General features: G+C 52.1%; 1 protein-coding gene across 1 annotated transcript; it reads left to right on the forward strand.

Moving 5' to 3' along the window:
* Window positions 1–438: 438 nt before the first annotated feature.
* Window positions 439–11,892, forward strand: TNFRSF13C (TNF receptor superfamily member 13C). Its single transcript, XM_085323486.1, has 4 exons — window positions 439–3,601; window positions 5,311–5,502; window positions 6,167–6,361; window positions 8,479–11,892. Exons 1-4 carry the CDS (start codon window positions 3,391–3,393, stop codon window positions 8,802–8,804), a joined length of 924 nt encoding a protein of 307 aa, XP_085179612.1. The 5' UTR covers window positions 439–3,390; the 3' UTR covers window positions 8,805–11,892.
* Window positions 11,893–12,133: the final 241 nt, after the last annotated feature.

The raw sequence follows: 12,133 nt of genomic DNA on the forward strand, positions 1-12,133 counted from the left end.
AGGCTGAGGGTGACAGAAGAGGACTCAGAAGATGGGGGGAAAATAGAGTAGGAGCAGTCATTGCAATCAGGCAACAGCAGCCTCCCACATAACAGGACCTCTGAGCAATTCATTAGTGGGAAGACGTCAAGATTGTTGTCCCAGCGCTCCCAGTCATGCATTCACAGTTTTGTTTTTTCTCTCCAGATACCTAAACAGGAGCTGTCAGGTGCTCAACTTTATTGAAAATCTGACCCTCACTGTCAAAATCAAGATCTAGGTGCCTTAATTTGGTCCCTCCCCAGTGTATAAATTTGGCTTGAGTGGTCACAGAGTTAATCTGTAAGTGCAGTACAGCAAAATGCCAGGACTCCTCATTTTTCTCCCCTGTTAACCAAAGGAGGCAGGAGAGAGGAGTGAGGGAAAGCTGAGGAAGGGGAAGGAGAGGRGAAGGGTGACAGCGCTGGAGGGGGACCTGCAGGACAAGGGGACCAAGGGTCACTGAGCGAGGACCACTGAGGGGAATCCCAAAGGGGCTGCTCAGGAGGGAGGGCAAGAGGGGCATGACAGAGAAGTGTCCCCCTTGGGAAAACGAGAATGGCAAGCAGGAATAACATGAGGCATAAGAAACAGCTAAGCCTTTTGGCCGGTGAGGTATTTCCAGAGCAAATTTCCTGCCAAAGCCTTGGTGCACTGCCCCAGCCCACTGGTGCCATGGGAGCAGGGTGGCTATGGGAGGACTGGTGCTAGCATCACGTGGAGAAAGACCACTGTCTGTTGATGCTGCTGCTAGGGGGCTAGGTAGAGCACTTGGGYAGGGCATGCATGTGTGCATGCACACGTGCATGTGTGCACACCGAGTGAGTTTGGGCCTGCAGGTGATGAGCGTGTCCTGGGCTGTGCCACACCATGTAAAGCTGGGAGAGGAGYGTTGGAGGCAGATGGTGTCTGGAAAGGGATCGGCTAAGCGTGAGGAACTGGTGGCTGGGCATTAACACAGCCAACTTACAAGTTGTGTTTTGACCCATTTAGGGGCATTTCTTTTATTCCTGCTGGCTGTGCTGTGAGCTGAGGGAGTTACAAAAGCTGTCATCAAGCATGGCATAAACCCTGGTGAGTCCCATGCAGCCACTCTGCTTCTACAACGGCTTGCAGTTGTTCTCACTCGACTTGGGAGCAAAGGGAGAGCCAGATGACAGGGAGGCAGTGYGACCATGGGAATAGTTAGTGTAGAGGAATCAGTGGAGCAATTAGTCAGGAGGTGACAGAAGGGCATCCCAGGGAGCAGGAGTGGAGTGTGGCTTCCAGAGCAGGACCAGCCACCACCAGCCCCAGAAAGGGAAAGACTCAAGTTATTTTGGTTTGTTTAATGAGAGCTTATGAATAACAAAACCAGCATATATCATCTGAATTGGTGATGTAGAAAATACCTCTAGAAACTGAACAAAGCTTTCCCTTCAGTTGACCACAACCTAACAGAAAGGTGATGTTTATGTGCATGTACAACTCCCATACACACTTGATGCGCAAGGCATGGCTACATCCATGTAGCACTTCATCAGCCATCCTAGCTGCTCTCTGCAGAGCAGGAATGAGGCAAGGTACCTCAAAATTCCCATCCTGACACTTTTACATGTCCACACTGCTCTTTTGCATCCCTAAGCACATGCACCTGCATGTACACCACCTTCTCATGTTCTCTGCTGTGCACCCTGGAAGCAGGGAAGCATGTCACCTGCTTTATGAAGGGCTGTAGCAAACCCTCTGGACTGAAGCCATTGCTGTGAGCATCCTACAGTACAAGATGCTTTCTGTTTGCTAGTTCTTACCATTAAAACTTTGCAAGCTGCCAGACAGGGACAGCGAGTGCTCTGGGGTGCCCTTTCCACCTCAGGGCTCTGCTGCAATGCTCAGATATGGGCCGAAGGGATCCTGGGCTTTTTTATTGCTCCCTTACCTCCCCCAGCTGCTGGACATGACTGCAACACTGCTTTTCGTCACACTCCCCCCTCAAGTGCCATGCCATGGCACTAGTGATGCTCCATCAGTACTCTCTGCTGCTGGAAACACCCACCTCCTGCTTGCTTATCTTCTCTGCCCAGCATGTGCAAGAGACAGGGCGCTGGGGCAGGCTAAGTAAGGAGAAACATCCTTGCATTGAGTCCAGCACCCCCAAAGCAGGAAGAGCCAGGCAAGATCCCTGATGCACATTGCTGGGCGCAGCTGAGGCTCCTTGCGAACAACCAGATAGGAGTTGGTTTTGGCTCAGATGTGTTCATAGAATCATAGAATGGTTGAGGTTGGAAGGTGATGGAAGATGATCTCTGGAGATCATCTAGTTCAACGTGCTGCTCAAGCAGGGTCACCTGGAGCACGTTGCACAGGATCACATCCAGACAAATTTTGAACATCTCCAGAGAAGGAGACTCCACARCCTCTCTGGGCAACCTGTGCCAGTGCTCTGTCACCCTCACAGGAAGGAAGTTTTTCCTCATATTCAGATGGAAGTTCCTGTGTTTCAGTTTGTGCCCACTACTTCTTGTCCTCTCACTGGGCACCACTGAAAATAGTCTGGCTCCATCCTCTTTATACCCTCCCTTAAGATGTTTGTATACATTGATAAGATCCCCTCATTTCCACTGCCAGATGGGAGCATTGTGGGGCATTAACTCCCACCAGAAGCACATGGTTGGAGCTGACCATGGGACATTCAGACGAGATATCTTCACCTGCCACAGAAAATGGTGACCAGTCCTTTTGTGGGATGATGCAAGGAGGACTGCAAAGAAAGAGCAGTGACAACACGCTGTAGGAGAAATTCAGCTCTGTCCTACCCGCCTTTTCTTGCTCCCTTTCATCTCTTAAGCATTGGATTTGCTGGATAACAGTGTGTTCAGTGTGAAACAGCCATCCAGAAAAAAAAGTGTTGGAAAGAGAGAAAGCTTTTGCCTGGAGAGGATTCGATGTACTAAGACCCAGAGACTAGAGCACTGAAGTACCTTGTACCTCACGTAAGCCAGGCACCTCTGGGGTACTGTTTGCAAATTCATGAACCAAAGTCATTAGTGGGGAATCTGTTAYGAGTTTTGAACCTCTCAGCCCCATCTCAACTGGAAGGGCATGACTGGGCTTTGCTGCTTTACTGAAATCAGGGACTGGAAGAATAGCTTCTAGGATGCTTTGGCTCTGCCATAGCTACGAGGAACAAGGTTGACACAAAAATCAAGGTTCAGACAAACAGATTTTTTCCCCATTGCAAAGGGGAAAAGCTGCCACACCTGCAAATCACCTGCAAAGAGAGCCGAAAACAGCCTGTTCAATGCAAACAACGAGCTGGAGGGTGTCGAGTTCACCGCGTTCCCTGGCCCTCGCAGCTTCAACGCCCCAAGCTGCACTGAGAGAGGGAAGTGTATGGTGTGCCTGAGCTCATTCAAAGAGTTTTCGTTTTACTATTGCATAGGTGGAATAACTGAGTCACAAGCACAGAAACCACAGCAAGGCTCTCTCAGTGCTCCTAGAGAGGAGAGAGCAGTTTACGACGGCAAACTATGGCAGCGAAACACGTCTGAGAGAATGGCAGAAATCGAGAAAGCAACCGAGCAAGGAGATCTCCAGAACCAAAGTATGTGTGCTTGTGTGTGTTTGTGTAAGAGGATGGCAGGGAGATTAGCTATGTCAAGTGAAAAAGGAAGTGAAATTGCACTAGGTGGGGAACTGGTGGACAGTGACTGAGGCCAGGTTTTAGTCATGACTTTCACTCGCTTGGACTCCTCCAGCCCCAAGAGCGCTTTGGGGAGGGCCAAGGTCCCAGCCGGGCTGAGCTGATCCCCAGCCACCTAGCCTAGCTGGCCTTCACCAGAGAGGGGCTCCTTGCAGCCTGTCTCCTGATGGGGCCAACTAAAGGGCATCGGAGGGAGAAGGCAAGCGCACAGTGACGCACCACCTGTGGAGTTTATGGCATTTTAGAAATGAAGGGAGAGATCCTGACTAGCTTCATTTTGATGAGGAATCGAATCCTGGAGGAGGAGAGAGCAGAGCTCAGATTGGAAGGATTGTATCTGGTCCAGGGTAGCCAGCAGGGCTGATGAAATGACCCACTCATTGAATCCCGTATGGCAGAGGGTAGCATGGTTTGACATAGCTTGGTAGGGAACAGCATATCAGGCAAACAAAATGCCTGGCCTGAAACAGCAAGGGGTGCACAACAAACTGCTTGAAGTGCCGAATGTCGTAGGTCTCCTCCACTGGTTCCTTCAACTGAGAGCAGACCAATAACAGAGTGGCTGAGTCTTTTTCACTATGGGGTGCAGGAAAAAAGTGGCATGAAATTTGTTTAGCRAAGATGAAGAAGAGCCATCTGCAGCTCTGAAATCAGTTGTTTATCCACTCCGGCATCAGCTGCAGGCTTTGGCATATGGGTATCAGTGGTAGAAAAGGTCTCCTGCTCAGTCAGGAACACTTAAGACACTTAAAGGTGTATTTAGTACCCTCCAAGGGTATGGGGACAGGACAGCCTTGGTGGGACCTCCTTTCTTCATATACCAGGCAGATACTCGCAACAGAGCCAGTTCTGAAACCCTGGGGTACACAATATGATACCAGAGGCCTGAAAGACCTGATCTAGGTTGGGGATATAGAAGGTCTACAGAGCAAGCAGCTCGGCTCTTTTGGGTCAGTCCTGGAGCAAGCTAGGGTCTCTGGGTCTGTATTAAATATAGTGAGCAAAGGCAGTGCTGAAGGCTGATTTCTGCCCCATTCCCTGAATGGACAAGACATTGTCCATCACAGAGCAGAGATTTCACCAAAGGAATTGGCAAATCTCCTGAACCCGGAGTCCAGGTAGATTTCCAGCACCTGGTCAGCCCCTCCGAACAGCTCACTAGGAGAGTGCCCTGGGACAGAGACTTATAGAAGACTTGGGCAGGGGAAAATCATTCACAGGCACTGGGAAAAGCTGAGGGGGCTTTCACAGGCAGGGGCGCAGGCTGAGGGGACATGGACAGACTGGGGTCAGGGGCAGGCTGTGAGGGTGATAGATGGGTGGACTGGGGTATGGTGAGGGCCAAGGGGATGACACCGGCCGGCAAGGCCAAGGTGCAGGCTGAACCCAGGACACTGTGTAGCTGAGGACAGCCAGAGGCTGCAGGGATTTTGGACACACATTTTGGAGGACGAGAGTAGCTTAAGAACATGTTGCATGGGCAGCCAGGGGTAGGGCTTTGGTGCTTGCTCTCCTCCTCCTGATGAAGATCCGCCCTGGGGGAAGCGCAGAGATCACAAGCCCCAGGGGAGAAGACGCAGTTTGACAGACTGTATCTCCCTCTGCCACAGGCCCCAGAGCTTTGCGATTTCACACTTGGGCAGCCTCTCTCTCCGGTGCCATGCAGGAAGACAGCTCTCCCGCTCAGTCAATCATGTCATCAGGAAAAGCAGACACCAGCGCCTCCTGTCTCCCTTCCCAGTGCTTTGACTCCCTGACCAGGTCGTGTGTGAAATGCTCTGAGTTGTACAACGACAACACAAGTAAGAGGGTGAAGGCAACTGGGTCCCAAGCACCCCAGGGCGGGGTGGTGGGCAAAAGGGGCTGGAATGCAACCATGGGTTGGAGGGGAGGTTGGATCGGCAGGTAGAGGGGAGGGGATCTTCTGCAGAGGAGAAGGAGATGTTATGGAAGGAGAGCTTCCTTCCACCTGGAGCAAGAGGAGAAAGGGGTGGTGGGGGAGAGGAGAGCCAGCCCCAGCTAGAGGGAGAGGAGTGCAGGGAGAGGAAGGCTGATCCAACCTGGAGAGGGGGTCACAGCATGCTCTACCTCAGGGAAGAGTGTGGAACAGCGGGAGGCTCCCATCTCCCACCAGTCAGGAAAGCTGAAGGAGGAGGTGAGGGTTCTGCAAGGTGGGGAGGCTGTTCATTGCGGATGGTGGGCAAGTAAAAGTGAAGAGTCACTCTTTTTTGCTTTATGAAAATACTGTGATTAAACCCCTGAGGCCGGCCTGTCCATAGACCGGTGGGTAACAGTGCTGCCCTCCTTCCCTCACATTAGCTCTCCCCCTCACAGAATCACAGAATCACAGAATGGTTGAGGTTGGAAGGAGATCATCTAGTCCAACCCCTCTGCTCAAGCAGGGTCACCTAGAGCACATTGCCCAGGACCCTATCCTGACACTGCCGGTGTTTCCCTCCACGGCAGAGCCTGCCCATGCAGCGCCCACCTCAGCCCTGATCCCTTCGCCCCCTTCGGCAGACCTGCGAGACACCATCTTGATCTTTGGGGTCCCTGCTGCTGTGGGGCTCATCCTGGCTCTGGCTGCTGTCTGGGGCTTCCTGACCTGGAAAATGGGGAGGCAGAAGAGGAAGAGGAAGAAGCCGGATGAGGAGTCCAAAGGTAGGAGATCTCTTGCACTCCCTGTCACAGCACCCTGAGTCTCCCCTGGCTGAAGGGTCCGTTTGGCACGACCATACTCAGCTTCTCCGAAACACGTGCCAGAGGCCTGCCCGTACTGATTCCTCTGCCTGGAGGCAGCACATTGTCCCACTAGACATTCAGTCTGCCCTCGCTGCAGACCCCCTGAGGCTCAACTTGGCTCCTCTGCACAAGGCTCTGGTGCCATCTGAGATGCCCCAGGGCATCCTGCCTGGCTGCAGTTGTGTCTCATTGGTTCTGTGCCAGCTCACCCAGCAGATCTGCAGATACTTGAAGGTATTTCAGATGGCACTAGACAAGCCTGTTTGGGCAACTGAGTGGAGCCCTAAGTGATAGTCTCCTGTGTTTCCTGAGAATCCCTTCAAACAGCTTTCCAGCATGAGCTCTGCTGAATTCTTCCTCCATTTTTCTGAATCTTGTTTTGCCTTCGCTTGCTTAAAGCACCTACTGGCACTGGATCTCCTCTCCATGTGGCAGTACTTAAAGAGCATAAGCAGAACAGCCTTTTAGCTTCCCTTCCATAAACCAAACCAGACAGGCACCTTAAGCCTGCCCACAGTGATGAGGTTCCTAGTGCTCTGGGTCACAGGAAGCAGATTTAAATACCATCCAGCTTTCTCATGACCCCACCACTTGGAGGCAAAATTTTCACATTTCCATGAAAACAAAGACAAGGACAAAACTCAGGGTGTGGACATTTCCCAAGCAGCTTCAACCTGGCTTCATGAGCATGTGTGAAATTTTAAGAATGCAAATATATGTGCTACTCATTTTCTATCTTTGCATTGGGTACTCGAGAGAGACTCTCCCCTGGTAGCTGGATGGCAATGCGCAAAACACAGCCATGTGCAGGCCAAAGAGTTTGGGGTTTAGGGACAGCTGGGAAGGGCTCCAGAGGGCATCCCCTAAGAGCCTGCACGATTTGGTGGGGAAAGGGAGCCTCTCTGTAGGAAAGACCCAAAGACCTCAGCAGTGTCCAGGTCAGAGCCCATCAGCGGGGCCTGCCAGGCCGGTGGGGACAGAGGCCGAGGACGGGCCGACACCAGGGGGCCTCCCCGCCCCGATGGTTCCCAGTGCCTCCATGGCGGCCTGTCCCGGCCATGCAGGGCGGCAGCCCGGGGCCCCGGGGCAGCTATCGCCTTCCCCGGGGACCCCAGCCCCGGCGCTGACTCAGCCCCGCGCTCTCTTCTCGGAAACGGTCTCGCCCGGCTTCACCCACCGCCTCCCCGCGCCGCGGGCTGCCCGGCCCCACCAGCCTCGCGCTCCCCCGGCCCGGCCGCTCGGGCTCTGCCTCGCGGGCGCAGGCGGCGGTGCCGGTGCTGTGACTAAGGTGGTGGTGGTGGGGGGGGGATTTTTTTACCTGGGGCCTTTCCGTTGCAAGGCGGCGCGCGGGGCTAAACTTAGCGAGGCTGTGACAGCGAGCGCTGACGCAAACGCTCGGGAAAAATACCAAGAACGAAAGAGGCGAAAGAAATCCAGCGGCAAGAAAGGGTTGGCACTTGCTAGCTGCAACAGCGAATATTTAAGGGGCCTCGAGCGTGGGTCTGCCCCGCTGCTGTCCCCCCCACGCACGCACGCACACGCACGCACCCCCTGTCCACCCCCCCTCCGGGGCTCGGCCGCCTGCAAACACACCTCTCCCATTTGTGAGGTGTAAAAAGTTTCTCTAGGAGATCTCGGGGCCAAAGTTTCAAGCCAGCAGCGTGTGTGTGCATTTAAAGTGTGTAAACAAGTCTATTTTTAAGTCAGAGGCGGTCAGAAGACAGACAAAAAAGGGACTTGCTGCTAAGTAGCTTTGCCACTGCTACTACTTCATGAAAAGGCTTGAAGTGCAAGTGCGAATTTCTACGTTTCCCCATTACTATTTGGGGGGAAAGAGTAACAATAAACAGACAAGAAAGAGGTTTTTGTTCCCGGAAGAAAAGGCGCTGTGGAAACCGTGCCGATCCCTTCTGCTTTGCCGCAGTCTCCATGCCCACCTCGTGTGCCCCCATGGACATGTTCGTCCCTCAGCACCCCGTGCCTTGCTTTGCTTTACTTCCCAAGCCCGATAACCCCGTTTGCTTGTCCTCTCTCAGAAAGCCTGGACAAAGCCATCTCCTCATCAAGCCCGCTCCAGCACGGCTCGACTGCGCTGGCAGCAGACGATGATCTTGCTTTGGCCAAGTGCCCGCATGCCAATGGAGCGGTGGAAGTGCCTGGGCCACTCGGAAAAGACACAGCAAAGCAGAGGCTGTGCTGCCAAGGCAGTACCGGCGGCGACATCATTCCACTCTCTGCTGTGTCCCCCTGCCTCAAGGAGTGCAACCACTGCTTCCCGCTGCCAGCTACGGAGCTGGGGGCTGCTGCCCTGGTCACCACGAAAACCACCCAGAAGACCTGCATCAATGAGGAGATACCGTGAGAGCTGGCGGAGCAGGGCTGGAGCTTTATGGCTTCTCCCTGCAAACACCAAGACTCCTTCCCTTGGATGGATGAAGTGTTGTGTGGAAGTGAGTTGAATCAGAACGAGGTTTTGCCTTGAGCAAGATCAGCCTTCTAGAATCATTGCCTTTTCTACTTTCCCATTTGTGCAAAGTCCCAAATAAGCCAGTAGTCACTGGAGGAAGTCTAAGTCGATCATGTGGAGTTACGCTGAGCCAATAGCTGCCGTGATTGTGCTGTCTGGAGGAGGCAGGGGAGATCTGACTGATGAGGAGGAAGGATTGCTGGGGGCTGCTGTGCCATTCACAAAGCTGTAGTGATGCGGGCATGGATGAGCAGGAGAGCCAGAGTGAGTCTGTTGATGGATGGGGGATTTCTAGGGGCAGGAAGCTGAAAGGAGGAGAAAAAAAGGAAAGTGGAAAGGGGAAAAGAGAGTTACGTTAGGGCGAAATCCCTCACCATTGACATTAGCTGGATTTTTGCTGCTGACCTCAGTAAAATGAGGCTCGTGGCCATATGAAGCAAGCCTCATCAAGCATCTGCTCCATTCACAGTCCAGCCTTCTCCTGTCTTTGGCATGTCTTACTATTCAGGTCTCTCCTCCCTCTGGACACCCTCGCTCTGTGGAAGCCGTCCATTGCCTGCCACGAGGCATGGCAGTCATGGGAAACTCCCCTCAGCAGCTGGGTAGCCAGGAGACTGAAAACAAGTTTATCTTCCAAGCAGGGAGTGAGGAGAGGAAGAGGGGAAAATCTCTCTTTGCTCTGACCTACAAGCACTTAAGTCAGAGAGGACCTGAGGCAGGCAATGGAGGCTGCTGGTCCTGAGGAGCACTGGCTGTATGAGCTTGTCATTATGGCCTGAGACAACCATCACATTCCTGAGACAACCATCACATTCACTCACAGTTGTTGCAAAAATACCGCGTGTCACTTGCGATGACAGGACTCATAGTGATGGATGTTTCCATGCTGCATAAAACCAGGCAGGGAGTGATGTGAGTGTAAGAGGGATCACTTAATTTAAGTGAGTGTCTTAAGGAGCTTGCTTGTGTGAGAACTGACCAGCAGTGCTGGCCCAGGACCTCTCCTCTCTGTAGATGATCTAGTCCACACATGGGCGCACACATGAGTGGCTTTATGGTGCAGGAAATGCTCTGCTCTGAAAATGAAGTCATTAGTCCAGAATGCACTCACTTTATTCCACTGCACTGTCTACACAAGGGAGTTTTGCCAGTGTAGTTAAATGGCATTGGAATAGCTGTAGCAGAGCTGTTGATCCAGAGTAATTATAGCAACCAAATCTCCTGGGTAAATAGAGCCCAGGAAACAGGACTTCGGTGAGAAATCCTGCTGGTCCTGAAGGGGGTGATTAGAAAATTAGAAGTGCCCGAGGGGTTTTATTTGCATAAAGCACCATCCCAGCAGCAGTCCCAGTGAACTCTTCCATCAGAAAGGTGACTTCTTTGCCTCAGAGGCAATGAATGCAGAGCAGACATAGCCAAGCAAGCAGAGACTGCACCACTGAGCAGCAGTATGACAGAGGCCCCTGTCTTGCTAATGACTGATTTCCAGCTTTGTTCTAGATTTGCCACCAATTCTAGCACCTGGCCTCACTGTTAACGAATGTCCAGTCTTTAAGGCTGCAGTCAAAGGCAGACCCTGCCTATAGTGCTCTCCTGTACACTGCTGTCTTCAGAAACTAGAAGACTTTACCGTGCTCACCCAATGGAGCACTCAGGGGCACTGCTCTTTGTAGGACTGATCGGCGATGCTAGGCGCAAGGGAATGTCCCTCTGAAGACAGGAAGRTGCCTCTCTCCCAAGGAACGTTAGCCCAAGCCTTAGCTCTCTTTGGAACTCAAGGAGCTCTTATATTAAAGGGTGAGGTCTGCCTCCATGCCATGGATGCTGGAGTTGGTTTCACTGCGTTCATCTCRTAAGGGGAACCACAGAAGCTGCCACAAGGCACAGAGGCCTCACTTCTTCCCCACAACTCATCCCTCTGACCTCCTCATTGCCATCCTAAATGCAGTCGCTGAGGTAAACCTTGATCTGACTAATGCTTAACACAGTTCAAGACGTGAGGGGTCAGTCTCAGTCTCATTACCTCATGGCTGGGGATGTTGCATGGCCTGGTCCAAGTGCACAGTCACCTTTCCTTGGAGTTTCAGACTTGAGTGGCTGGCTTAGCTCAGTTGGGAGGAGTTGTGGAGGCTCCAGCATTTGGCTCCCCAGCAATCCTCTTACTCCGCAACAGTCACTGCAGCTCTCCGCCAGCAACCACTGCCTACCACAGAAGTGAAGTCACCTCAGCACAAATCAGGGGTCTCTTCATCTGTGTGCTCCTSACTCAGCCATTCAGAGTGCCTTCTAGCAATCTTCGCACATCTGGTTTGGGGAAAGTAATTCTGAAATGAACCAAGGCCCATCCCAGGAGACATTCTGGCATTTGGAAGAAAGACTGCTTGYGAGAGGCAGGGAATGGGAGCAGGACTGTAATGCATTTCTTTCCCGTTTCCTGCCTKGTAACTGCTATGGCTGAGAACTGTGGATGCGGTGCCCATCCCTGAATGAGGTAAAGATTTGAAAACAAAACTACTGAAGTTTTGTTTGTATGTGCTGTGTAAAAATCCTGTTGAAAAACACCCTCTTTCTGGTAAGGTAAGGGCTTCTGCTCTCATTTCTTCTAAAGCTTCAGCGATATATCTTCTTTATCGGATTCTGGGCATCTGCAGTTCACAGAAGCAGCGTTTCAATCCACATTGGATTCTTCAGATAGCAGATATCCCGTATATCCCTCTGTCCRTTATAGCATACAGAAGTCTCCCCATGGTCTCACCTGCCTGACTCAGTCAAGCATAGCAAGAGTAAATCTCCCCTCCTCCACGGTCTCCTTGCTCGACTGGCTGGGAAAAACTTGTCTCATGTTGCAGTTCTTTTTTGTACATGCTTCTCATTCCTTATTTACAGGACATAGGGTTGTCCATTTTGTCTGCATGGGGAGAATAGAGAAAGGAAACAAAAAAATATAATTGTAGAAATTAAAGAATAAAGTGTAAATCTATGACACTTCTCTTCTGACTCTCAGGGTTTATGCAAGGAGGTGCCTAGTCAGCCCTCGTTCGTTTGGTTGGCATCAGCATTTTCCAGTACGGCAGCCTTGCCAGTAAGGCAAGGACACAAGCTGCAGAGGCTTCCTCTGCACCAGCTTCACAAACACATCCTGTCCACATGGCTCCCTACTGGGCTGGGACAGCTTCTGTGGGGGAAAAGAGACCCCGTGCCTTGCAGTGCCTAGCCCCGGTGAT

The sequence above is a fragment of the Rhea americana genome, unplaced genomic scaffold, assembly GCF_003343005.1.
Source record: "Rhea americana isolate MKP2758 unplaced genomic scaffold, rheAme1 scaffold_85, whole genome shotgun sequence".
Taxonomy (NCBI): domain Eukaryota; kingdom Metazoa; phylum Chordata; class Aves; order Rheiformes; family Rheidae; genus Rhea; species Rhea americana.

Coding starts and splice junctions, on each gene's coding strand:
- TNFRSF13C (XM_085323486.1), top strand. CDS start 3,391: ATGGTGTGCCTGAGCTCATTCAAAGAGTTTTCGTTTTACTATTGCATA. Junction 3,602..5,310: donor AGGAGATCTCCAGAACCAAA/GTATGTGTGCTT, acceptor CCTCTGCCACAG/GCCCCAGAGCTTTGCGATTT. Junction 6,362..8,478: donor GCCGGATGAGGAGTCCAAAG/GTAGGAGATCTC, acceptor GTCCTCTCTCAG/AAAGCCTGGACAAAGCCATC.